Source organism: Gorilla gorilla, chromosome 6 (assembly GCF_029281585.2).
Source record: "Gorilla gorilla gorilla isolate KB3781 chromosome 6, NHGRI_mGorGor1-v2.1_pri, whole genome shotgun sequence".
In the NCBI taxonomy this organism is placed as follows: Eukaryota; Metazoa; Chordata; class Mammalia; order Primates; family Hominidae; genus Gorilla; species Gorilla gorilla.
The window spans coordinates 35092042-35119285 of NC_073230.2; the positions used below are offsets into that span (position 1 = coordinate 35092042).

General features: G+C 41.5%; 2 protein-coding genes and 1 long non-coding RNA gene across 3 annotated transcripts in view; 1 reads left to right on the forward strand and 2 right to left on the reverse strand.

Moving 5' to 3' along the window:
• Positions 1–9552, reverse strand: part of HIBADH (3-hydroxyisobutyrate dehydrogenase) — a 137352-nt gene extending 127800 nt beyond the window's left edge. The window contains exon 1 of the mRNA XM_004045229.5: positions 9247–9552. Coding sequence (XP_004045277.1) covers positions 9247–9337 — 91 coding nt within the window. The 5' untranslated portion in view covers positions 9338–9552. The remainder of the gene's footprint in view (positions 1–9246) is intronic.
• Positions 9553–9735: 183 nt separating this feature from the next.
• LOC134758858 (uncharacterized) lies at positions 9736–11227 on the forward strand. Its single transcript, XR_010134518.1, has 2 exons — positions 9736–9836; positions 11069–11227. It is a non-coding gene; the product is annotated as an uncharacterized lncRNA (long non-coding RNA).
• Positions 11228–24492: 13265 nt separating this feature from the next.
• Positions 24493–27244, reverse strand: part of LOC129523871 (uncharacterized) — a 66880-nt gene continuing 64128 nt past the window's right edge. Inside the window, exon 4 of the mRNA XM_055347827.1 lies at positions 24493–26945. The gene's annotated coding sequence lies outside the window, so the exon portion shown is untranslated. The remainder of the gene's footprint in view (positions 26946–27244) is intronic.

Consider the following 27244-nt stretch of genomic DNA (forward strand, 5'->3'; position numbering starts at 1 on the left):
TAATGCCAGCACTTTGGGAGGCCGAGATGGGCGGATCACAAGGTCAGGAGATCGAGACTATCCTGGCTAACAAGGTGAAACCCCGTTTCTACTAAAAATACAAAAAAAATTAGCCGGGTGTAGTGGCAGGCGCCTGTAGTCCCAGCTACTCGGGAGGCTGAGGCAGGAGAATGGCGTGAACCTGGGAGGCGGAGCTTGCAGTGAGCCAAGATAGCACCACTGCACTCCAGCCTGGGTGACAATGTGAGACTCTGTCTCAAAAAAAAAAAAAGAAATACCATGACCAAGGTTTCAGTGATAGGATGAGAAAAAAGAGATATACCTGGTAGCCATTTGTCTCAAAAGTTAAGAGGTGAAATTTGTAAAAGTTAATAAAATCACCAGATGAGTATGAAGAGTCTGAAGGCCAAAGTTGAACCTCTCTGAAGCCCAAGGGAACATGTATACTCAAAAGTCAAAAAGTCAAAACCAACCCTAAGCTGAAACAGATGTTAGAATTAGAAAACAAGGACGTTAAAAATCATAACTGTAGTCCATATATTCCAAAGGTAGAATTATGAAAGATATTTTTAACAATACAAATTAAATTTCTTGAGATGAAATCTACTAATAAAATATGTGAGATGAAAATTATACCAGAAGATTAACTGAAGAGTAGATACCAAAGGAAAGATTAATAACCTTGAAGACACAGCAACAGAAACTATTCAAAACACAAAGAAAAAATAATTTAAAAAATAAAGAGAGCATCAATAAGCTGTGAGACAGCTTCAACCACCCAAACACATATGTAACTAGAGTCCTCAAATGAGAAGAGAGAAGTGGGGCAGAAAATATGTGTGAAGAACAAATGGCCAAAAATGTTCCAAAGTTGACGAAAACTACAAACCCCATGCATCCAACGAACTCTATGAACCCCAATACAAGAAACATGAAGAAAACCATATTAAGACGCATCACAATCAAACGCACAAGAGCAGCCACAGGAAAAAGGACACACTATGTAGAAAGGGAAAAAGATAAGGATAAAGGCAGATTTCTCATCAGAAACAATGCAAGTGAGAAGACAGTGGTGCAACATTTTTTAAATACCGGAAGAAAAAAACAACTGTCAAGCTAGAAATCTATAACCAGGAAAAATATACAAATATTTGTATATTCCAGAGGTATGAATCAATCTCAGGGGTATGGTGATGGATATGTTTACTATTTTTTTGTGGTTTTTTTTGGACAGGGTCTCACTCTGTGCCCAGGCTAGAGTGCAGTGGCATGATCACAGCTCGCTACAGCCTCAACTTCCCAAGCTCAGATGATCCCACTTCAGCTTCCCAAGTAGCTGGGACTACAGGCACATGCCACCAGACCTGGCTAATTTTTGCATTTTTTTGTAGAGATGAGGTTTCATCATGTTGGCCAGACCAGTCTCGAACTCCTGAGCTCAAGCAATCAGTGGGCCTCAGCCTCCTAAAGTTCTAGGAGCGCAGGCATGAGCCACCGCACCCAGCCACACTCTCTTGACTGTGATGATAGCTTCACTGGCTTATATACATCAAAACTAATCAAACTGTATACTTTATGTACAACTTATCATATATCACTACATTGCTAATAAAGCTGTTTTTAAAAAGTCAGTATCATATTTATAGAAACAAACAAGAGAAGACAGTTCTCAATTAGTACTAAAGTGATAGATCAAATAGATCAAATGTAAAGTGTGAAGTCTGAATGGATTCTGACTTTAAAAAAAAAAAAGCTAGCCTTTAAGAAAATAATGAAATTTTGAATGTAAATTGTACATTAGATGATACCATGGAATCACTGCTAACTGGCTTAGGTAGGATAATGGTAGTTTGGTTACATAGGAGAATATCCTCATTCTTAGATTCATGCTGAAGCATTAGGGTTAAAGTGTCATGTCAGCAATTTACTTTCAAATGATTCAAGTGGGATAGCTATATATGTGGAAGAAAAAAAGTCAATGTGGCAAAATATTAACAACTGTTGTTTCTAAGGAAAGAATATATGGATGTCAGTTATATTATTCTTTCAATACTTTCTGCTTCATATTTTTCATAATAAAACAAGGGGAAAAAGATTAGCATATCTATATGGAAAAAATATCACAAACAGATAAAATACAAATAATAAGAAAAACACTCCAACACATGACAAAAATAGAGCTACTTTGTTTTATATGTAAAATAACTTTACAATCTGGAAGAAAAACATGAATAATTTTTTAAAGTAGGCAAAAATCACAAAATGACAACAGAAAATATGTAAATTACCCCCCCAAAAAACCTCTAAAAATATACCCAACTTGTCATAATTAGAGAAATGCAAAACAAAATGATGTGATACCATTTTTCTCCTGTTGGATAAGTTTTTTCTTTGATAAAAACTACTCTTGGTAAGAAATAACTGATGAAAACATATGCTCTCATATACTGTCAAATTGTATATTAGGTCAACCTTTTGGATGGTAATTTGGCAAAAAAAACTACATTTGAACTTTTATTTAAAATTTAAATTTAAAACATGCATACTCTTTGACCTAGCAATTCCATTTCTAAGAATATATACTACACATGAGGGGCCAGCCAACTTTGTCTTAAAGAGTCAGGCAGTAAATTATTTTCAGCTTTGTGAGCCATAAGCCTTCTGTTACAACCATTTCATTCATCTACTCTAGTTTGAAAACAGCCATAGACAACATACAAACAAATGGGTATGGCTGTGTTCCAATGCAATTTTATTTACAAACAAGGTGCCCAACTATGGGCCATAGCAATCCCTACTATGTATTAAATTCTGAACAACACAAAGATATAGTTTATTACAGCACTACTTGTAACACCCAAAAAACTGCAAATAACTATGTATTAATAAGGCACTTCATTCATAACTAATTATATATTAATAGGGCACTTAATTCATAACTAAATGTACATTGTAGGGCACTTGATAATTCACAGTAAATCAACACAATGAAATGTGCAAATGTTTAAAAAAAGGTGACATATTTATCTAAAATTATAGGAAAAAATCTCCAGGATAAGTTATCAAGTGGAAAAAAAAATGCTGAACATTATCTATAGGATACAGTATAAGAGAAGAAAAAAGGATACATATGCGTTAATTTTTCTGATTTTCTGTATGGATACACACGAAACAGTACTTACACCTGGAGAGTTGGACTACTGGGTCGGAGTTGAAGAAAATTTTACTTTTAATTTTATAACCGTTCCCATTTTTTACCATGAGCATGTAACTTTCGTAACTACTTTTATAATAAAATGAAATAAATGAAGTGGCACAGTGAAATTTAATATATGCTATGTGAATGAATAATAAACTAGGTAAGTTTCATCAAATGGGCATATGGGAATAAAAGCCAGTTCTAAAGCAATTACAAAGTAATGCTGCTGATAAAAGTGGACTGTGTAAAGATAAACAGTGTCGCAGCAACCATTACACATTGCAGGTTGACTCTCCAATATTCTTTCCCCTAGATCCGAGGTCAAGTTTCAAACTGCCTAAACTAATACATGGTAATGGCATCCTTCTGCCAAATGACTGGTTCAGGAGCTGCCAGCCCTAAGTTAAAGCTCTGGAAATGCTGTGGAAAATCTGAAAATGTAATGGGGAATAAACAAGAGATTAATGAAAGCATTGTATCTAATCAGCAAACTTCTGCGACTCTCAATATCACCAAGCTAAGTGACAGCTGGGGAAAGGCACAAACAGACCACAACAATGGATTTATCCAGAAATACAACAAGAGGCTGAAAAAAACAGTATTAGGCATCAGTGAAATTCCTAATTATAAATAAGTTTGAGATTGGGTACAGACAAACCTAGAGAGAGACCTTAGGAAACGAGGAAACAAGAAAGCATGTCTATGTACTTGGAGGCAAAGGGAGGGAGTCAAAGGACCAGGTGATGAGCATTATGTAACAGTATGTTTGTTAGAACAAGAATCACAGAGGGGGTTAAATCAACCAGAGACTAGTTCTGCTGGTGAAATCTCAGCAAGAGAATCACTCCTACTACTAAGATCCTAGAAAAACTGAAGTAGAGTGCTGATGTTACTGAAGCTGAAGAAGTTAAGAACAATGAGGCCATGTTGGATGGGCCAACATGAATGTGAATGAAGCTAAAGTTTTCAAAGGACTCAGCTCTCTTTATTTCATCTTTGTCTGTGGCAAAGTTAAAGAAAGGCCAGTATAATTAGATGAGCTGATGTCAAAAGAGAATAAGTTATTTATTGATGGTGATAATGTTTAAAATTTTCTCTGAGTTGGGAAGGCCTAGGTTCCTATCCCGATAAGTTCACTTCTTAGATGTATACCATTGAAGTTACAAGTTACTTAACTTCTCTAGACAACATCTGATCAATAAAAGTACCTACTTCAGAAGATTATTGTAAAGATTACTTGAGATGATGCATATAAAGCGTTAAACAGTGCCTGGCACACGATCGATAATAAGTATTAGTTACTCTTACCGAAAATGGTCAAGTAGTAGCAGTACAGGTCAAGTCCTATGCCAACTGCCCCTTTTTGCCTAGTGGGTTAGAAGAGCCAAAGAGATAGAAAAAGGTATAGATGACTGTAGGAGAAGCCCTGTATCTGGGGAAAGAAAGCTTTTAGTTAAGGTGAAACACCTGAATAAGCGCTTGGCAAATATAAAATAATTTGCACCCAAAGGGGCAGAAATCCATGAGTATAATGGAATGATTACTGCCCTAAAAACTCTCAAACCTAAATAATGCATCTCTCTTTAAATAACTTCTGACAGTAGTGCGTGGAAAAAGTAGAGTTAAAACATAAATAAAACCAAGCTGGGAGAAAAATCAATCAACAAAATACAAAGGTGATACTGGTTCACTGATTAAGAAACTAGCATTAGTGTCTATTACTGAGGACCAATGAAAAGAAACTAGCCAGAAAACTTGGCAAAGTTTGTTTCTAAATTTACAGATGCAAATTTACCGATTATGACCTCTTTCTCCAATGTAACAAGGGGAGTTATCCGTATCTTGATAACCTTAAGTGCTATCAAAAAGCAGGTTTCACTAAGTGTCAAAATGCAAAAATTGGTAACAAGTTAATTATTTTACATTTCTGAGGCTTCTTTTCTATTCAAAGTAATGCATTTTCATTGTAGAAAACTAGAATGAAAAAGTATACAGTCGTAAGGGGAAGCAATCTCATTACACAAAAATAAAAACTACATTTTGCATGGACTTTCAGTCTTTTGACTGCATTTTTCATTATATCATAAGGTTATATTTTCTATACAATGTATGTCTATTTTATCACATTATACTTTTTTATATCTATTTTATCACATAATACTACGTCATAAGCACTCTATCTGCTTTACTATTAAGAGTTACTAAACTAAGGGTGACGACTTTCTCTATAAAGGCCTTTATGGTTTCAGTCAACTTATTTTAGTAATAAATACGCTCCTTATGTAATTTCACAAGTTTAGGGTCAACTTTTAGTCCCAGGACCATGAGCAGCTTTTCAGAACTTCATGTGCAGCCCTAGAAGCTAATGTAAAGGGAAAAACTGCCATTATATATTTGATTTATCCAATGAGTTATGCTACTTTGAAAGTAAATTTCACATATACAAAAAGGACCAATAATATTAAAAATTGTATTCCTGTTTCTATACATGATGCTAATTTTTCCATTCTACCTTTGGTCAGGTGGTCACTTCAAGATGATCTGATGTGATTTATTTTTCCATGTACAAGCTGTAGAGTCACAACGTGACATTTTGTAGAGGGCCTATAGCTGTAGATTTTCTTCTCTGTACAAATAAGTCTGAAACTAAACTTAATTACCTTCTAAAATAACATACACAATTTTATCAAACAGGTGATGAAATAGTAATACGTGTACACTTTAACATTTCTCATTCTTCTATTTCCTTTTCAATGCTTTAAGTATTTTAAAATTAGGCTTAGGCACAGTGGCTCATGACTGTAATCCCAGTACTCCGGGAGGCTGAGGCAGGAGGATCAGTTGACCCCCGGAGTTCAAGACCAGGCTGGGCAACATGGTGAGACCCCATCTCTACAAAAAAAATAAATAAATAAAAAAAGCCAGGTGTGGTGGTGTGCACCTGTGGTCCCAGCTACTTGGGAGGCTGAGGCAGGGGGATTGCTTGAGCCCACGAGGTTGAGGCTGCAATGAGCCATGATTGCACCACTGCACTCCAGCCTGGACAAGAGAGAGAGAGAGAGACCCTATCTCAAATAAACAAACAAACAAACATTTAAAAATTAAGATGTGGCAGGCTGGGCACAGTGGCTAATGCCTGTAAGCCCAACACTTTGGGAGGTCAAGGCAAGAGGATGGCTTCACGCCAGTAGTTCTAGACCAGCATAGTAGGCAACTAGCCTTGTCTCAAAAAACATTTTTTTGTTAATTAGCTAGGCATCGTGGTGCACCCTGCAATCCTAACTACTTGGGAAGCTGAGGCGGAAGATCACTTGAGTACAGGAGTTCAAGGTTGCAGTGAGCTAAGTAGGTGCCATTGTACTCCTGCCTGGACAACACAGGGAGACCTGTCTCTAAAACGTATTTATAAAAAAGTTAAAAAGATGTGCTACTAACCGGCAACTTTCAGGTTTCATTTTTTTAAACAGTAAATTATATAGCTCCTTATAATATTATCATTCATATGATAAAAACATCTTAAACATACTACAAATATCCAACAGAATTCAGAACATCACACATTACTATTTGAACATGGTTCTTTTTCTTAATGTCATTTGACTCCAAACTTGCAGGCAGATTTTTTTCTACTCTTTAAGAATCTAATGTCAGAAAAGTTAACACTTTTGCAGTAAACTAAAATTAACAGAAATTTAAATGTTTAAAACAATTCCAGAGAAAGGCCGGGCACAGTGGCTCTCGCCTGTAATCCCAGCACTCTGGGAGGTCGAGGCGGGCGGATCACGAGGTCAGGTGATAGAGACCATCCTGGCTAACATGGTGAAACCCCGTTTCTACTAAAAAATACCAAAAAATTAGCCGGGCGTGGTGGCAGGCGCCTGTAGTCCCAGGTACTCCGGAGGCTGAGGCAGGAGAATGGCGTCAACCCGGGAGGCGGAGCTTGCAGTGAGCTGAGATTCCGCCACTGCACTCTAGCTTGGGCGACAGAGAAAGACTCCGTGGCAAAGAAAAAAAAAAAAATTCAAGAGAAAAAAAAATTGCTGAAGTGATTTAACCACTTCATCACAAAAGAACTATTTAAAATTTATCAGAAATCTATATTCTGACAATTATCTTTGGGCCAAAGAACCCAAAGTACAAGACCATATGCCAAAGTAGTCTAATCAGCACTCTGAGGTAGGCCCTCCCAGTTTACAGAGGCAAGTATTACATACAGTCTTAGGCCTCAGGCTCTTTCACCATGAATTGGTAAGAACTTTCATAACTCTAAAAGGTACATCAAGGGTTCATTAAAATACCATTAGAACACCTTGTAAAACCACTAAACAGCAAATATGTCTTCCTTGGCTAATGAGAACTGAAAGAATTGTGAATTCATGTGAAAACTGGTGCTACTGTGGAAAAGTGTCTATTCTTTTAGGGTTATCTCAGAAGTCGGAAGCATTTTTGTAGCTCAATATATGAAGCTCAAACAGTGGTTACATTCAAGTTTGGCATATTCTGAGTTTTTATCTTGTTACTGTGGTTCTGTATCAGACATCTGTTCTCTTGCATCTCACCGAGCCTCTGTTCTTCTCCAACCAGAAAGGAAATTCAGAGGTTTCACTGAGGGGGAGAATGGGAAGCTGTTAAGAATTGTAAGAGAAAGTTCTTACAATTCCCGGCCAGCCACAGTGGCTCATGCCTATAATCCCAACGCTTTGGGAGGATCACTTGAGCGCAGGAGTTCAAGACCAGCCTGGGCAACACGGCGAAACTCCGTCCCTACTAAAAATACAAAAATTGGACGGGCGTGGTGGCACATGCCTGTAATCCCAGCTACTCGGGAGGCTGAGGTGGGAGGATCACCTGAGCCCAGGAGGTCGAGACTGCAGTGAGCAGTGTGACTGGGCCACTGCACTCCAGCCTGGACAACAGAGACCCTGTCTCAAAAAAAAAAAAAAAAAAAAAAACAGGGCGGGGGGCCAAGGGGCTCAAATCCTAACCCACTATTTTTTTTAAGCAAAGATTAGAAAAAAATAATGCCAAGGTTTTTTTTGTTATTAATCCTCAGTATGATCTTGCTAAACGGTGCATTGTTACAACTCTCAAATTTTCAGTTTGAGGAAGACAACGGCAGTGTCCCCACAAATCAACCAATTTTTCAATTAAAGAGGAGTCCTGGTGTGATAGAAAGTTAAGGAATTAAGAACAACTGAGAACAACTTTCTAGGTCTTGCTGGGAATATCCTGATTCACTTATCCAAGGGGCCTCATGTCCCTCGTGCGGAGTATGAAAGACTGTATTAGATCTCCGTGGATCTTCATCCTGGCTCTAAAAACTGCCTCTTTGTAAGTTCATGGCTAGCTTCCACAATTTACCATGGTATGAGAAGAAGGAGGCAGGATTAATTCTGCCCACAATCTTGAGGACGCTGAACGTGTTTTGGTTCATAATTTGACAAAAATGACATTTTTTTAGGTAGCACAGTTACAGTAGAGGGGGGAAGCCCGTCTTGCTGGTCAAGGGTGACTGAAACTTTGCTGAAAGACTTACTGCCTGGCTTGTACAGCCACCGCTTGTGTAATAAGGCCATCCCCTCGGACTCAGGTGGTTAAACATCAGGCCCTGCTGCCCAAGTGTGTCCCCAACCCAAGGTGCACCCTGGGGGCGCTGAAAGACCAGGGGTCGCTGGGGTGAGTGCGGGGTTGCTCCTGGAGTTGGGCCCTCCAAACGTCCTCGGAGTCCTAACTCCAAAGCAGCATGCCGGGGTCACAAACACTCTTCTCTTCAGCCCAAGCTCTTCCCCACCTCTTCCTAAATCCCGAAAAGGGCGCTGAACCCGTTCATCAGGAGCCCGGGAGAAAGGGAGGGAAGGCAGAGGGGGGTACTCGCGGAGTGAGTGGCGGCCGCAGAAGAGGACAGGCCTTTAGTACCAGCCAAAATATTGTTTTTTAAGCCCCAGCCCAACCGCAGGGCCTCCCGAGAAAAGACTTCTTCGGCCGTCTGGACAGAAGAAGCGAGCGGCCGAAAGAAGGACAAGGGGGAGGAGGCGTGAGGTCCTTACCCGCTGCAAAGCTGCCGGCTGCCGGCCGCAGCCGCCGGCTCCAGTACCGGAGACCGGAGGCAGCTCCGAGGAGCCGTAAGGAGGCTGCCATGCTGCCCCCGCCCCTCTCCCCGCGGTGACCTCCGCCGCCTCCCGGAGGGCCCACTGACTGCGAGCGTGTGCAGCGGGACTGGCTGGCTCGCCCAGGGAGAAGGGCGCACGCGCACGCGCTCTCACCGCTCGGGGGCGGGTGCCCACGCGCAAGAGAAGGAGCGCGGAGCCGAGAGGAGCGGCCTGACGCGGCAGGGCCTGTCAATCCCTTTACGGACAGGGAAGCAGACCAATCAGACTTCCCAGGTCCGCAGCTGTGCGAAGGACCAATAAGAGGCCTTTTTGAACAGTGACGTCAGGCGCCCTGGCGCTGCCCCCAAGCTCGTGCCTCATTTACAGCCTGAGGGCGGGAGTCTCCTTGTTTACCAAAGCAGAGGGCGTGTGGGAGGCGGGGGCGGTCGCTCGCTCCCGCCTCCTCGGAAACCTTGTCCCCACAACCACTGCGTGTTAAAAAGGACAAAACTGACTCGCAGCTTGAAAAACACTCAGAAAGCTACCATGTGTGTAATAACTTTTAAATTCATTTGATTTTATTTAACACAACAGTTTCTCAATACTAAAAATAGTAGGAAAAGAAGTTGGTAACATTATCTTTGAAGGGAAGAATTACTAGAAACTTGCACTTTCTATTTCAAGGCATATTTCTCTAATCTTTGAAAATTCTACACCCTAAATCCATTTTGTAAGCAAAACTAAATATAAAATCCAGAAAGTAGTAGTATATGTATGTGTATTAGAAAGACCTTTTTTTTTTTTTTGGAGACGGAGTCTCTCTGTCACCCAGGCTGGAGTGCAGTGGCGCGATCTCGGCTCACTGCAATCTCCGCCTCCCGGGTTCAAGTGATTCTCCTGCTTCAGCCTCCGGAGCAGGTGAGGTGGGACTACAGGCCTGCCTGCGCCACCACACCCGGCTAATTTTTTTGGTACTTTGAGTAGAGGCGGGGTGTCGCCATTTTGCCCAGGCTGGTCTCAAACTCCTGGCGTCAAGTGATCCGCCCGCCTCGGCCTCCCAAAGTGCTGGTTATTACAGGCGTGAGCCACTGCGCGGTGCAGAGAGACAGACATTTAGTCATTCTTCTGTCAGTGCTTAGTGTACATATTTGAGTCTGTAAACCCCTTGGGGGTAATTGCAGGCCTTCTCATCTCTACTGACTCCACCAAAGGGTTGGAAGCCATGACCACACCAAAGCAAGACTATAGCCTTTGGAGAATGGCAATACAGCAGGAAAGAGAATGTGTATGGAGTAGCTAGGGAAATGCGAACCCCAATCTAAGTAGCACAATCAACAAAATTTGACTTTGACCTTTTTTTTTTCACTCAGTAACCCATGGAGTTGAAAGCAAAGGAATTGGATCATTTCCATCTGGGCTCTTTCATGTTTCTGGGCATGCTGGCAACGTTTCCAAAAACTTGTACAGAGTGCAAGGTCCCTATCTGTAACTGGGAGGAAGTTAATTCCCTTGTTTGACCATCACTCCACCCCAACCCTCTACCAACACTAAATGAAAAGAAGGAAGGAAAGGGACGAAGGGAGGGAGGGAGAAAAAACTCATTTCGGCAATTAGACCTTCTCCTAGATTTGGGTCCCCACCCCTACTAGGGGTTAATTAGTTTCTGGAGCATTTCCCACCTGTGCCTCTCTTCCTGGTTTCGTCAGGTTTTAGCTGGAACAGATCTCCTGCAGGCAACAAATGTGGGCCTACAGGTTTCTTTTTCTTTTTCTTCCTCCAGCACTACAGGTTTCTATAATTAACTCCTGAACTGCAATTGGTCTTTCAACTGTGTCTCCTCCAAGAAGCCCTGCATTGTCTTCTCCAACAATGTCTCCTTCAAGAAGCCCTACATTGATTCATAAACTAAGGAATTTTCATAGGTTTCCATGATGTTAAAGAGGCGTTATGAATTTTTAAGTAATTCTTACTGTTTGAAGGTGCTTGCAGATATTATTGTACTGGCAAATGCAGTTCCTGCCTATGGCTGGTTAGCTTTCTTCATTTGATTGCCCTCCTGATGCCCTTGTTTGAAAGGCACTGCAACTCCTCCCTGAGTCTTTGCCACGCATTTTTGTTTGTAATTGTTTCAATGCCTTATAGTGGCCCCTGACTTCCGCTTCCAGGAAGATGGAGGAGATAGGTTTCTCCCTATTCTTCTAAGTACAACTAAAAACTCAACATTATATGTAAGATAAACATAGGGAGACTTTGAAAGGTGGAGAGAAGTCACACTGGCTAGGGTCCAGAGAGCAACATGGTGGGAAGTTCCTTGGGTTTTCATGTAGCCTTATATACCCCAAACTGGGTGCTGGAGAAGCCAAAACCAGAAACCCCAAAATGCCAGGAAGCATAGATAGACAAAAAGTGCCCCAATAAAAGGCTGCTCTTTCTAGCCAAGTGATGAAAAAGGAGTAGCCTAGCAAGAAAGGAAACATTTAGAAGATAATCACTCTACTGTAGACAAACAATACACACATACATACACACACTGACCCCACCCCATAAAGCAAAGACTGAGTTGGGAGCCTAGACTTCCACACTCTCCAGGTTGTGATGAGACACCCCAGCATCCTAACACCCCAATCACTCTACTCCTCAACCCCTCTAAGGTGATGTCAGAGAAAACCAAAGAGAGGAATGGGATTTTCATCTTCAACTGGGCAGTAACAAGTAATCCTCCACACACATCCTTCCCTACTCTCAGTGTCACTGGAAACCATGGGGCGACCCTGGATTTCCACTCCTACCTTACAGTGGTGAGGCACCCCTCCCTTTCCCTGCTTAGATGGTGTAATTGGAGGTGTATTGGAGAGTCAGAGCTTTCATCATTGCCCAATGGTAAGGATGTCACACCCCTTCCCCTCCATGGTGTCACTGGAGGCTACATGGAGGCAGTAAGGAGCCACTCCAAGCCCTCTCAACTAGGGAAGTATCAGTGGACAACTAGTGGGGAGCTGAAACTCCCACCATTGCCCAGCAGTAACAAGGAACCACCCACCCTTGGTGTCAACAGAGGTGGAATAAGGAACCTAGACTTCTACTACCAGTTGCCATTTACAAGTTGATGCCCCCTGCCAGAGCAGTGTCAAGAAAAACTAGTTAAAATAAAAGGTTTAAATAATATCCAAAATATCATAATACCCAAATGTCCAGATTTCAACAAAAAATCACTCATGATACCAAATTTCAATTAAAAAATGACTCATGATACCAAAACCCAGGAAGATTTCAAGCTGAATAAAAAACACAATAGATGCCAACACTGAGATGACAAGTTAAAATTATCTAACAAAGATTTGAAAGCATCCATCAGAAAATATTTCAAGAAGCAATTAAAACATGCTTGAGGCCAGGCATGGTGGCTCACACCTGTAATCTTAGCACTTTGGGAGGCCGAGGCTGGCAGATCACTTGAGGTGAGGAGTTCAAGATCAGCCTGGCCAACATGGTAAAACCCCATCTCTTCCAAAAAAATACAAAAATTACCCAGGTGTGGTGGTGGGCTCCTGTAATCCCAGCAACTCAGGAGGCTGAGGCAGGAGAATCACTTGAACCCAGGAGGCGGAGGTTGCAGTGAGCTATCACGCCACTGCACTCCAGCCTGGATGGCAGAGTGAGACTCCTTCTCAAAAAGTAAAATAAAACAATAAAACATGCTTGAATTAAATAAAAAGAAATCTCAGCAAAGAAACAACATATAAAGAAGAAATAAATGGAAATTTTAGAACTGAAAAAATGCAAGAAATACAATTTTTTAACTCAACAGCAGAATAAAGAAAAGAATCACTGAGCTAGAAGATAGAACAGCAGAAACTATCTAATCTAAACAGAGAGAAACTAGACTGGGATTTAAAAAGCCACGAAGCACTGGACGAGGTGGCTCAAGCCTGTAATCCCAGCACTTTGGGAGGCCAAGGCGGGCGGATCACGTGGTCAGGAGATGGAGACCATCCTGGCTAATACGGTGAAACCCCATCTCTACTAAAAATACAAAAAAATTAGCCAGGTGTGGTGGCGGGCGCCTGTAGTCCCAGCTACTCGGGAGGCTGAGGCAGGAGAATGGCGTGAACCCAGGAGGCGGAGCTTGCAGTGAGCCGAGATTGTGCCACTGCACTCCAGCCTGGGCGACAGAGCGAGACTCCGTCTCAAAAAAAAAAAAGCCACGAAGCTCAGGGGCATGTGTTGTGACTCTTAACAAAGATCTAACATTCAGCTGGGTGTGGTGGCCCACGCCTGTAATCCCACTTTGGGAGGCCCAAGCAGGTGGATCACCTGAGGTCAGGAGTTCAAGACCAGCCTGGCCAACATGGTGAAACCTCGTGTCTACCTAAAATACAAAAATCAGGTGGGCATGGTGGTGGGCACCTGTAATCCCAGCTACTCAGGAGGCTGAGGCAGGAGAATCGATTGAACCTGGGAGCACGAAGTTGCAGTGAGCCGAGATCGCGTTATTGCACTCCAGCCTGGACAACAGTAGTGAAACTCCGTCTCAAAAAAAAAAAATCTAACATTCCTGTCATCAGAATCTCAGAATCTGGGAAGAAAAGGAATAAGACTTTCCCAACAATACCCACACTATCTAGTCATTTTTACGCCTATTCCTAAGATAGCATTCTCTTTGTACTCACCTCCCTGACAATGCAGTACTCTTTCCCTTTCCCAGAGCACTCTGAGTTCCTCAGGTTCTCTGTTTTTCTTCTTTCCTTCCTTTCTCTTTTCCACACATTCTAATACTGCTTCTACACTCCCCACTTGTTAGGACTCAACTCAAAATGACTTTCCTCAAGAAGTCTTTTTCTGAATAATATATAAGCAGTCATAAAAACAATCCAGTTTGATTAAGAAACTACATTTAAAGTCACTTTCAAAAACTATCAGCATCAGGTTTGGTTGGATAAAACAAAGTCCAAACGATAACAATTTGGTTTTTCCTCTCATAAAAGTAGTGTGGATGTAGGCAGAACCAGGGCCAGTTTGACAGCTCTGAGTTGTCAAAAATCCAAGCTTCTCATTTTGTTTTACTGTCTAAAATGATTTTCTAACCTCATAATTACTTCATGATCAAAGATAGCTGCTAGTGGTCCAACCATCTTGTCTGAGTTCCAGGCAAGAGGAAAGAAAAGGAGGGAAAAGTAAAGGAAAGAGGTGTGTCAGCAAACTGTTCTCATTTTCAGAAGCCTCCCTATAAGTCCCACCCCACAATTGTCCTTCCCACTGGCCAGAACTTAGTCACTTAGCCATAAGATTTGGATGGCATGACAAGTCTTTGTTCTAGGCAGTTTCAAAAATTTTGGAACACAAAACACCGGTAAGATAATTGAGTTGTGTCCTAAGATAAGAGCAAATCTAAGTACATATTATTGCATTTATTTAAATGGATTAAAGTTGGAGACATCAGTATGAACTCATGCTTAACTTAATATAGATACAGATGGTTACATATAGAAATATTTATCAATGTGTATATAGACACAGGTTAGTATACACATGTCTCTTTGCTCTGTCATCTGAGAGGGTCTAGAAGCAATTATAATCCAGTAGCAACAATTGTGTGTTTTCCAGTTCTATATGTCTACCTTTGACTGTGGTCAACAATTATCTTGTAATTGGATTGCAAGAGCCTTGTAAATATGGATTACAAAAGGTTACTGAATAAATTTAATTACCATGAAATAAATATCTGTTGATTTTGCCAATTATTATTATCATACAACCCAATTTATATTCAGAGTTATTTTACTTACTATGTGGCCCTCAACATGCAAATTCAATATGAACATATAATCAAATGAATTAACTATATTCTGTTTCATAAAACATATCCAAACATGTTAATGTTCATAAATACTATTGAGCAATGCACTACATCTTTCGTTATCTTTTTTCTTTTATTTTCTTTTTCTGAGACGGAGTTTCACTCTTGTTGCCCAGGATGGAGTGCAATGGCGTGATCCTGGCTCACTGCAACCTCTGTTTCCCGGGTTCAAGCGATTCCCCTGCCTCAGCCTCCCAAGTAGCTAGGATTACAGGTATGTGCCACCACACCGGCTAATTTTATATTTTTTTAGTAGAGATGGGTTTCACCATGTTTGTGAGGCTGGTCTCAAACTCCTGACCTCGAGTGATCCACCTGCCTCGGCCTCCCAAAGTGGTGGGATTACAGGCGTGAGCCACCACACCCAGCATACTTTCTAATATCGCATGATAGTAAGGAGCCTGAGACTTAATCTCTTTTGATGATGTCTATGGTATAAAGGTGTTACAAATTCCCATAAATCACTGTTCCATCTTGATAATTTTGTTCCTCAGTCATGGACCTGAATTTTTATGATCTCTCAGTATGGGAAGATTCAAAATCATCCTTACTTTTTTTCTAGTTATATAACTAGCAAAAAAAAAATTAACTAGCATATGAATTAATAATATTAGAAAGGGATGTATACAAGTGATAAAACTTTTTTTTTTTTTTTTGAGACAGAGTTTCGCTTTTGTTGCCCAGGCTGGAGTGCAATGGCATGATCTTGGCTCACCGCAACCTCCGCCTCCCAGGTTCAAGTGGTTCTCCTGCCTCAGCCTCCCACGTAGCTGGAATTACAGGCACCTGCCACCAGGTCCAGCTAATTTTTTGTATTTTTAGTAGAGACGAGGTTTCACCATGTTGCCAGGCTGGTGTTGAACTCCTGACCTCTGGTGATCCACCCGCCTCCACCTCCCAAAGTGTTGGGATTACAGGCGTGAGCCACCGCGCCTGGCCAAAACTATTTTAATTCTAATAAAGACCACATAGTAAATCAGTCTTTATGTCACAAGTTGTCTTAGTTCATTTTGTGCTGCTGTAACAGAACACCACAAACTGGGTAATTTGTAAAAAACAGAAATTTATTTCTCACAGTTCTGGGGTCTGGGAAGTCCAAGATTAAGGTGGCATCTTCTGTGGGCCTGCTGGCTGTGTCCTCACATGGCAGAAGAGTGAAAGAGGGCAAATGTACTCCCACAAGTCCTTTTTATAGTGGCAGAGCCCTCATGACCTAAACACCTCCCAGAAGGCCCCACCTCCCAACACTGTTGCATGGGGGATTAAGTTTCCAGCTATCAATTTTGGGGAACACATTCAGACCATCGCACAAATTATTTTAAAATTTTAATTTGCTTAAAGAAATAAAAAGAGGGTGTTGGTCTGCATTACTGAAAAGTCTGTAGTAGAGAGACTTGTTCCACTCTACCTGCCATGGTCTTGGCTTCATCTTCAAGCACCACGCACTGTCCTAGTTGCTCCCCTGGCAGTGGCCAGTGGCTATGGCTGCTTACATTCTCATACTGAACCATCCTGGGGTGGATATGAACTTTCTTATGGAAGACGGAGGAAAGTTTTGTCCTCACAGAAACTGATTAGATTCTTGCTTACCTCTGAATCAATTACTATTGCCATAATAATGGAATAATACAAAGCTCTGGTATCAGGGCTCACAGTGGAGCTAAGTTGAGGTCATTCTCACTCAAACTATGGCTTGAGCATGGGAGATGAGGGAAAGATATGTTCTGGGTTTTTTAACCCACAAGAGGATGAAGGGCTACAGGATAACAACAATGGGTGTCGACCTCAGACAGTAACTGAGCAAATTAATACATAGACGTGACTGTAAACAGGGTTTTAGACTGGCAGCTCCAGGTAAAATCTCATCTTCAAAATGTACTGCAGTGCTTTTAAAAATTGGAATCACAATCTGTCATGGGATTAGACTGAAATAATAAAAGAAAAAGAAAAAATTGGAATCAGATGCCTTTGGAGAAGTCAGGCAGTCTCCCATGTTGACATCGTATGTTTATGTAACCTACTTGCCCCTTTGTGATTGAGGAAGCAGTGGATCAACTTTGTTCAATATCCCATATACCAATTAAAACAAAAAAAGCTGAAGTATATGGTTTTGCTGTTGTTTATTTGATTTTGTTCAAGAGTTTAATTACCAGAGACTCATGACATAATTCTGGTAGCCTTGGATCACTCTGATATTTCCTAGTCAGATTACTTCTACATCTGGCCCAAGATGGTTCAGTTCATCTTCCAACCCACTTCCAATTCATCTTCACAGATCATAAAGCAATGGCTTGCCATCCTAAGTGCACATTAGAATTTTTTCAAAATGTGAAAATCCAGTCCCCATCCAAAAGTAATTTCTAAGGTGAGTCATCAACCATTTGATTTTTTTTTTTTTTTCAGATGGAGCTTTGCTCTTGTTGCCCAGGCTGGAGTGCAATGGCACAATCTCGGCTCACTGCCACCTCCGCCTCCCAGGTTTAAGCAATTCTCCTGCCTCAGCCTCCCGAGTGGCTGGGATTACAGGCATGTGCCACCATGCCCAGCTAATTTTGTATTTTTAGTAGAGATGGGGTTTCACCATGTTGGTCAGGCTGGTCTCGAACTCTGACCTCAGGTGATCCACCCACCTCAGCCTCACAAAGTACTGGGATTACAGGCGTGAGCCACTACACCCGGCTGAATTTATTTTTAATTTCCTCAAGTTCTGCTTTACAGTGATCATTGAGAGCCACTTCTATAAAAGGTAAAACTATCTAAGACATAAGAGATGCTCAGGAATAAATCATGCTGGCAGTGATAGCAAGCATAGAAAGAAAGAGGCAGGTATGAGAGATATCTGGGGTGCAAAATTAATATTATCACTTACTTCCAGGGGTTGAAGGAGACTTGAAGGAGAATGGATAATCTAGGTAGATTCCCAGGCTTTTGGGTGAGTGGATAGATGAAAGTGCCATCTCCCAACACAGGGAACTGTGTAACAGTGAGTCGGAAGTGGACATTATTCAAGGGCAGTTGGCCATATGGAGAGTGTGAGTTAGAGATATATATCTGGGAGTCGTGGGCTAACAGATGATACTTAAATCATCAATGTAGATGGGGTCATCCAAACATTTATAAAATGAGAAGGCAACATGGTTTCTGATAAAACCCCTGGGAACACCCCTAAGGAGGTGGGAAAGGGTGTAGAAAAATAAGTTTATGAAGATGGAGAAGGAGGGGCCGTTGAGGAGGAAAACAAGAATGATGTCATAGAAGTTGAAGCAGCAACAAAGCTCAAGGAAGGAATATTTCACAGTGCTGGTTATTATAATCAGTGATTGGTAAGATAAGTACAGAAAAGTCTGTATAGGCTTTTACAGCTAAGAGTTATTGTTGACTTTAATAAGGGAGAGCAGGTTCAGTGAAATGGTGGGGCCACTCACAATAGGTCAAGGGAAGAATGAGAAATGGAGAAATAAAGACAATGAATCTTGCCCACTTTTTCAAGAAACATGGCCTGTGAAGGAAAGGAGAAATCAGAAGACAGCAAATTTAATGAAGGTTTTTATTTGTTTGTTTTCATTTTAAAGAGGAAAGAGATTTGAGTATGTTTAAATGCTAAGGGGGAAAAGTGAGTAGAGGGCTGGGCAGGGTGGCTCCCACCTGTAATCCCAGCATTTTGGGAGGCTGAGGTGAGAGGACTGCTTGAGCCCAGGAGTTCAAGACACGCCTGGGCAACCCAGCGAGACACTGCCTCTACAAAAAATAAAAGAAATTAGCCAGGTGTGGTGGTGCATGCCTGTGGTCCCGACTACTCGGGAGGCTGAGGTGGGAGGACTGCTTGAGCCCAGGAGGTTGAGGCTGCAGTGAGCCATGATCACGCCACTTCACTCCAGCCTGGGTGACAGAATGAATCCCTGTCTCAAAAACAAAAAACAAACTTCCCCATTTAGTTTATACATGTGGCAAAGTAGTTAGCTGAATTGTGTTTATGTTCTAGTGTTTTGTGGAAGGTAGAACTCACAAGTGATGAAATTGGAGGTTTCTAAGAAGTGTTAAAGGAGGGGCTTGGTTCCTTCCATTTATAGTAAAATGCAGCAGGAGAGAAAATAATTGAAGATGAAATTGTCAAGCAAAAAGGAACCAGAAGTCAAAGCAATGTTTAGCAAGTCGCAAAAGAGTAAGTGCATTTATATGGTACTCAAAACAGGCAGAACAAAAAGTATTTCATTTTTTGAATACATATACAGATAGTAAATCTATGGTGATTTATTATTATTATTATTATTATTATTATTATTATTATTATTATTATTTTGAGATGGAGTTTTGCTCTTTTTGCTCAGGCTGGAGTGCAGTGGCATGGTCTTGGCTCACTGCAATCTCTGCCTCCCGGGTTCCAGTGATTCTCTTGCTTCAGCCTCCCAAGTAGCTGGGATTACAGGCACCCGCCACTACGCCCAGCTCATTTTTGTATTTTTAGTAGAGACAGGATTTCTCCATGTTGGCCAGGCTGATCTCGAACTCCTGACCTCAGGTGATCCACCCGCCTCGGCCTCCCAAAGTGCTGGGATTACAGGTATGAGACACCGTGCCCAGTCTAAAACTATTATTTTAAGCAAGAGAATAATTAACACAGGTTTCAGTTAGAGGTTACCTCTGATTGGGAGGAAGGGAAGGCAGGTTTATTATTATTCTTTACGTAATAGTAAGGTCAGGAAAATTTCACAGGGATTATTCCATGAGTCTAGATCAATGATTCAGAGAAATCAACATGTTTTATGTATTCTTAGTCACAGGGCATGACACTGAGCAGAACATTTCCAGCCTACCTTGCAGCTAGATTTGGTTATATAACTAAATCTGGGCCCATAAGATATGAGCAGAAGTGATGTGTGTGACTTCCACATCTTTCCTTAAAGCCAGAGTCCCTTGCCCTCGACATTTTTTTTCCGTTCCCACAGACTAGAATATAAACATGGAGAGAGCCGGTTTCAACCATATGGATGAAGACAATACCTAGAGAGGTGGTAAAGCAAGGAGACAGAAGAAACTTGGGTATCCGAACGAAACCCAGGCCTCTGCTCTAATGAAGTAAGACCCCCAGGCCAGCCCTGGACCTCTTACTCTAGATTTATAAGAGAGAAAGAAACTTCATTTTATTTAAGTCAATATATTTTGGAGTCTCTTTATTATAGCAGCTTAGCTTGCACCTTGACTAATAAAGTCACTGCCATGTATTTTTTTTGTAAATGTCAGTAGATAGGCATGACTTTAAAAATGGAATAGTGTGCACAATAGCAAAGACTTGGAACCAACCCACATGTCCATCAATGATAGACTGGATTAAGAAAATGTGGCACATATAGGCTGGGCGTGGTGGCTCACACCTGTAATCCCAGCACTTTGAGAGGCCAAGGCAGGCAGATCACAAGGTCAGGAGATGGAGACCATCCTGGCTAACACGGTGAAACCCTGTCTCTACCAAAAATACAAAAAATTAGCCGGGTGTGGTGGCGGGCGCCTGTAGTCCTAGCTACTCGGGAGGCTGAGGCAGGAGAATGGCCTGAACCTGGGAGGCAGAGCTTGCAGTGAGCTGAGATCCCACCACTGCACTCCAGCCTGGGCAACAGAGCGAGATTCCATCTCAAAAAAAAAAAAAGAAAAGAAAAGAAAAGGAAAAAGAAAATGTGGCACATATACACCATGGAATACTACTCAGCCATAAAAAAGGATGCGTTCATGTCCTTTGCAGGGACATGGATGAAGCTGGAAACCATCATTCTGAGCAAACTATCACAAGGACAGAAAACCAAACACCGCATGTTCTCACTCGTAGGTGAGAATTGAACAATGAGATCACTTGGACACAGGGTGGGGAACATCACACACTGGAGCCTGTAGGAGGATGGGGGGCTGGGGGAGGGATAGCATTAGGAGAAATACCTAATGTAAATGATGAGTTGATGGGTGCAGCAAACAAACATAGCACATGTATACCTATGTATCAAACCTGCATGTTGTACACATGTACCCTAGAACTTAAAGTATAATTAAAAAATAATAATAAAGTAGCAAAAAAAAAAAAAATGGAATAGTGTGCATGTGCCGTGGTATACAAGAAGACCAGCTGCTTCCACATCCTGGAAATGTCATTTTCTCAGTGCCTGGGAGTAATCAGGCCCTGAGAGACTGGGACAAGTTGTCTGAAAAGTACAAGAGACCAAAATAGGTACCAGAATGCAAATGTATTAATTTACTAGGAGAAATAAAACAGCAATACCCCTGTGGACATAATCAGCATATTCCCTCTCCTGTAATGAAGCTACATAGGAAGCTAAGCCATATTCAGAAGTCATTTCCGTGATTTGCTAGAAATGTTTGAAGTTCAGGTGGTCAACCCAGGCTCTCCCTGGTTGATCTACATTGGAATTAGATGGTTCCTTCATGAGTATGAGAGAAACAGATAAATCAAATGTTTAGTGAATGTCCTGTTACTTTTGCGACCATATTAAGAGGAAGTACTCAAAATCAATGCCTAACTCTGCTATATTTATCTTCGCATTGGAAATGGTGTTGCAAGGCCAGGCACAGTTGTCTCAGGTCTGTAATTCCAGCATTTTGGGAGGCTGAGGTGGGAGAATCACTTGAGGCCTGGAGTTCAAGACCTGCCTGAGCAAAATAGTGAGACCATGATTCTACAAAAGAAAGAAAGAAAAAATAAATGGTTTCGCAACTGGAACCAGGAATAGGTCAAATTTAGGTGGCATAGTTTCCTTTTGCTTGGACAGTGGACACTACTGGTGTTTGCCTTTGTGACTTTTCTTTTTTTGAGACAGGATCTTGCTCTGTGGTCCAGGCTGGAGTACATTGGCATGTTCTTAGCTCACTGTGGCCTCAACCTCCTAGACTCAAGCAACCCTCCCATCTCAGCCTCCTGAGTAGCTGGGACTATAGACATGTGCCACTACACCTGGTTAATTAAAAAAAAAAATTGGTAGAGACTGTGCAGGCAGCGGGGGGCCTCACTAAAATTCCTCACTCAAGCTCAAGGGATCCCCCCACCTCAGCCTCCTGAACCACTGGGATTACAAGCACAAGTCACTGTGCCCAGCCCCAACTATGACTTTTCTCATCCCATGGGCTGATCCAAAGAGTATTGCTTGCCTTTCAGGAGATTTTCACCTGTTGGGGGGAAAAAATCTCCCTAGATTAGTAGACTTTCTGGGAAGTACTATCTTTGTTCTGAAGATATGCTATTTGTATTTTTTGGAGACAAAACATCTTTCTTTTAGGACATGACAGCGGTAGTAGACTGTTAGATCTTTTTCATGCCAGTCTTGGGTAAATTGAAAAGTTGGCAGCACTTCATCACACTCTACAATTTTTTTTCTAACTTGGTCATAAAATTCAAAGTCCTGGAACTACTGTTCTGTCCTGCCACAGTTGAACAACGACTTGTTTTGATTGATACATTCTTAAAATGTGATAATAACTTCAAACTGGTTTCATTAAAATTTTCTGGGTCTTTGGCCGGGCGTGGTGGCTCACGCCTGTAATTCCAGCACTCTGGGAGGCCAAGGCGGGCAGATCTCAAAGTCAGGAGATTGAGACCATCCTGGCTAACACGGTGAAACCCCGTCTCTACTAAAAATACAAAAAATTAGCCAGGCGTAGTGGCAGGCGCCTGTAGTCCTATTTACATGGGAGGCTGAGGCAGGAGAATGGCATGAACGCAGGAGGCGGAGCTTGCCGTGAGCCGAGATCACGCCACTGCACTCCAGCCTGGGAGACAGAGCGAGACTCTGTCTCAAAAAAAAATTTCTGGGCCTTCGAGCTATCCTTCATGTGATTCCTTTTAGTTAGTTTTGTAACTAAAAATTTAGGGGCATTTTGTTTTATCACATTTGCAAGTTATCAATGCATATCACTATAGCTCTCAATTATTCACAACATCCTATGGATTCACTTTCTAAGAGCACAGGAATCATGTCATAGTAATAATAACAATGATCTCTACCATTTATTGAGCATACTGTATATGCTAAGCACTATGTAAGTCCTTTATATGGAGTAATTCAGGTCATCCTTTCAGCAACCCTTTGAAGCAATTATAATTATTATTTGCATTTGAAGAGAAAACATTTAGGAAATGAAGAGGTTGTTAACTTGTCCAAGATTACACAGCTATAAATAGGACTAGAACTCAAAAAAAGGCATCTGATTCCAAAGGCCATGCTCATAACCACTATATATTCTGTCTTTCAAAAAATCAGGGGCTGCATCCCCATTGGGAATTTGAACTCTGGTTTTCCATGAGAAAACAAAACTAGTGAGGCCTTGCAGGGCTTTTTTTTTTTTAATATTTAATACATAAAAAATATTCAGTGCTAAACCTAATCTATACCATCCATATAATACAAAAAACTTTCATTTTATATGGTAGAATAATGAAAATATTTCTCAATAAATTTTTTTTTTACTCTTTCTATTTGTAAACTTTTTGTCCCTAAAGAGATTCCTAACTACAGCTTTATCAAGAACAGTATACTTTAAAAAAGAAGTGGCAAGATGCGGTGGCTCACGTCTGTAATCCCAACACTTTGGGAGGCCGGGGAGGGCAGATCGCTTGAGCACAGGAGTTCGAGACCAGCCTGGGCAACAAGGTGAAACCCCATCTCCACTAAAAATACTCAGGAAGCTGAGCTGGGAGGACCGCTTGAGCCTGGGAGGCAGAAGTTGCAGTGCGCTGAGATTGTACCACTGCACTCCATCTTGGGCGACAGAGACACTGTCCCTCCCCCCAGAAGAAAAGAAGTCTATTCTTTCTTGCAGGTCCTTTTTTTGTTTTGTTTTGTTTGCTTTGCTTTGTTTTGTTTTTCCAACACACTTTCTGATTTTAACCTACCCAGCCAATGTGACAGAGATAATACCAGCCCTTGTCTCTCTATTCCATTTTCTGGGATATGGTCTTGGGTTCTGTTTAAGGAGGGTCCTGTCTCTGATTTGCATGTCTTTCTGCCATACTGAATCCTTCAAACCTTCCTTGGTCTTCCCGCATTGATCTCTCCTGAGTGTACCCTATGTAACTTGTCCTAACGGGGGTCTTTTGGGAAGTCTACAACATATGCCAATTTTCCGCATATTATTAGCCTCGGCTTTAGTGCTTTGGATCTCCCAACCATATTATGTAATGCTTGATGTATTCAGGGATTCCCATTCTGAACTCTAAGAAAAATAATCAAACCAAAAATTACATTCAAGACTTTCTCCAGTGGTTTCCGTATATTAACTGATATGTCAAGGGCCCCCAAAACCATCCCCAGATTTGGTTATTTGCTAGAAGGACTCAGGAGTCAGCATATGGTCACACTCATGGCTATGATTTATTACAGCAAAAGGGTACAAAGAAAAATCAGCAAAGGCAAAAGCACATGGAGCAAAGTCTAGAGGAAACCAAGCTCAAGCTTTTGATAATTCTTTCCCAATGAAGTCACACAAGACATGCCTAACTCCTTAGTAATGAGTCATAATGACATGTGGGAAGTGTTTTCTACCAGAGAAGCTCATTATACACTCTGCACCCAGGGTTTTACTGGTGGTTAAATCACATAGGCATCCTCTGCCTACCACCAAATTCCAGACTCCCAGAAATAAAGCAGGTATTCAGCATAAACTCACATTGTTTGTACAGTTTAGGTATAGTAAGCCACTTTTATCAGTTAGCATAGTAGAAACCTTTCCCAAATTCAAGTTCGCAGATGTCAGCCAAGGGCAAACCTGGTAAGGAGCCAGGCCTGCTATGTTAACTGTTTTTTGTTTTTTTAAATATCTAAGGAAATACAAGTAGAGGAGCTCTGGTAGAACAGATCTAAGGCAAATCTCTTGAGGGAGAGCCAAGGGTCTGAGGCTGGAGTCACTAGACATAACTGTCAAGTCCAAAGGTCTGCAGCTTGACAGTGAATGGGAAAGAAAGCCAAAATGGGAAACCGAGCAGGAAGCTGATTGAAGTACAGCCCACTGAATGCTTTGGTCAGAATTGATTCTTCCCAAATGCTGCTAGGTGCCCAAAGTTACCCCTCCAGGTGCATAGGTGAATCAAGCAACTTAAAGATACAGAGTCAAGATTGGCAAACACTCTCCAGATGCCACCCCCCCCCCCCACCATGACATGGCAAAGATTCCTCAGGGAAGAAAGGCTATGACTGGTCACTGAGGTGAGTGTTTGTGTTAGAAGGCCAGTGTTCTGAGTTTTCCATTTGTTTTTCCATTTGCTTTTTCCATTTGTTTCCAGCCAAAGTCTAATAGCTCTACAGTGTCTGACATGACCCATTCTTTCAATGATGCATTTGTGGCAGATGCTGAATTATGTGTATAGTAGCCCACAACATATAGCCAACTATTCTTGAAGAAAAAGAAAAGCCCCGCCTCACTTTAAACCAGGCTGCAGTGTCCCATGCTCCTTGGGAAGAATGAGAGGCTATGTCAGGAATACTGTGGCCTGCACATAGTGACCTTAGGGCGTCATTATCCACTCACTTCCTCTGCAGCCAGTACTAATAGGCCCTGAGAGGCTCATCAGAGAGTTAGATCTCTAAGGAGGCTAAAGCCTTGGGCATCTCTCTCAGGAAATAAAACAGTTTTTCTAAGCCCAATTCAGATGTTTGAATACTGGCTATAAATATTAGTTTCCTAGCAATTGATTAACAACATTTTTTATGACTCTCTGAACTAATAGACTTATTTGGTCCCTGGATCTTGCCTCTCACACATCTCTGGTGCTGAAAGTCCTGGACTGAAATGGATGTGGTATGTTGATCTCCAGGCAAACTGGAGAAATTCAATTCTGAATGCCTTGCTTGTAGAGAGCACCTCCTCAGACCCAATATCTATTCATAGATTTTGGATTTTACAGCCTCTGGCCACACATTCACTAGTCTAACTCTCCCACTGACTATTCTCTGGAGCAGCACTGTGCAAAAGAAACATAATTTGAGCCATTTAAATTTTCTAGTAGCCACATTTCAAAAGAGGATAGAGAAATAAGTGAAATTAATTTTAATAATATATTTTATTTAACCTGATACTAAAAATAGTATTTCTTCATATAATCAATATTTAAAAATGATTAACAATATATTTTACACTTTTTTAGACTAAATCTTTTAATTCCAGGTTCTATTTTATGCTTGGAGTACATCTCAATTCGTACCAGCTACCTTTCAAGTGCTCAGTAGCCACCTGTGGCCAGTGGCTACCGTACAGGACTTTGAAGTTCTAGGTAAAGGCCAGGGGGTCACTCAGAATCCAGTAGTCAGGAAGTCTGCGACCCTGTAATGCACCCTACACATTAGCATTCAATACCATTGTCCTAAGAAAATACCTGCAGACGTGCCCTGCTACATGCTTAGTATTTTCACACAGACTGATGCCAGATGAGCTTAATTACTAGGGTAGAAGAGCAACTCCTCACCATAAAGTTCACCTTCAACTCCTAAAGACCCCACCTCAAAAAGATCTATTGCCAGGCATGGTGGCTCACGCCTGTAATCCCAGCACTTAAGGAGGCCGAGGCAGGTGGATCGCCTGAGGCCAGGAGTTCAAGACCAGCTTGAGCAACACAGTGAGACCCCATTTCTATTTAAAAGCAAAAATACAAAAATTAGCTGAATGTGGTGGCACAGGCCTGTAATCCCAGCTACTGGGGGTCGGAGGTGCGGGATGCTGAGGTGGGAGGATCGCTTGAGTCCAGGAGGTCAAGGCTGCAGTGAGCCATGATTTCACCACTGTACTCCAACCTGGGTGACGGAGCAAGACCCTGTCTCAAAAATAGAAAAAAAGACTTATCACTCCTATTAAGTTCAGAATGAAGCCCTTAGCAGATATGTGCCACTATAAATTAAGGCCAGAGGCTTAATTCTTCCACTGGTTAATTTTAGGTTTTAAGGTGCTTTGAGACCAAGAAGTCAGAAAATTATCCCCATTCCATATCTTTCACTCAAAAACCTCTGCTATATAGTCCTACAACCTCAAAAGAACTGGAAAAACTCATACAGTGCCACCAAACAAAATTTCTGTATCTGTCCAATCTTACAGGGCTCTGAGCATACCCTGAGA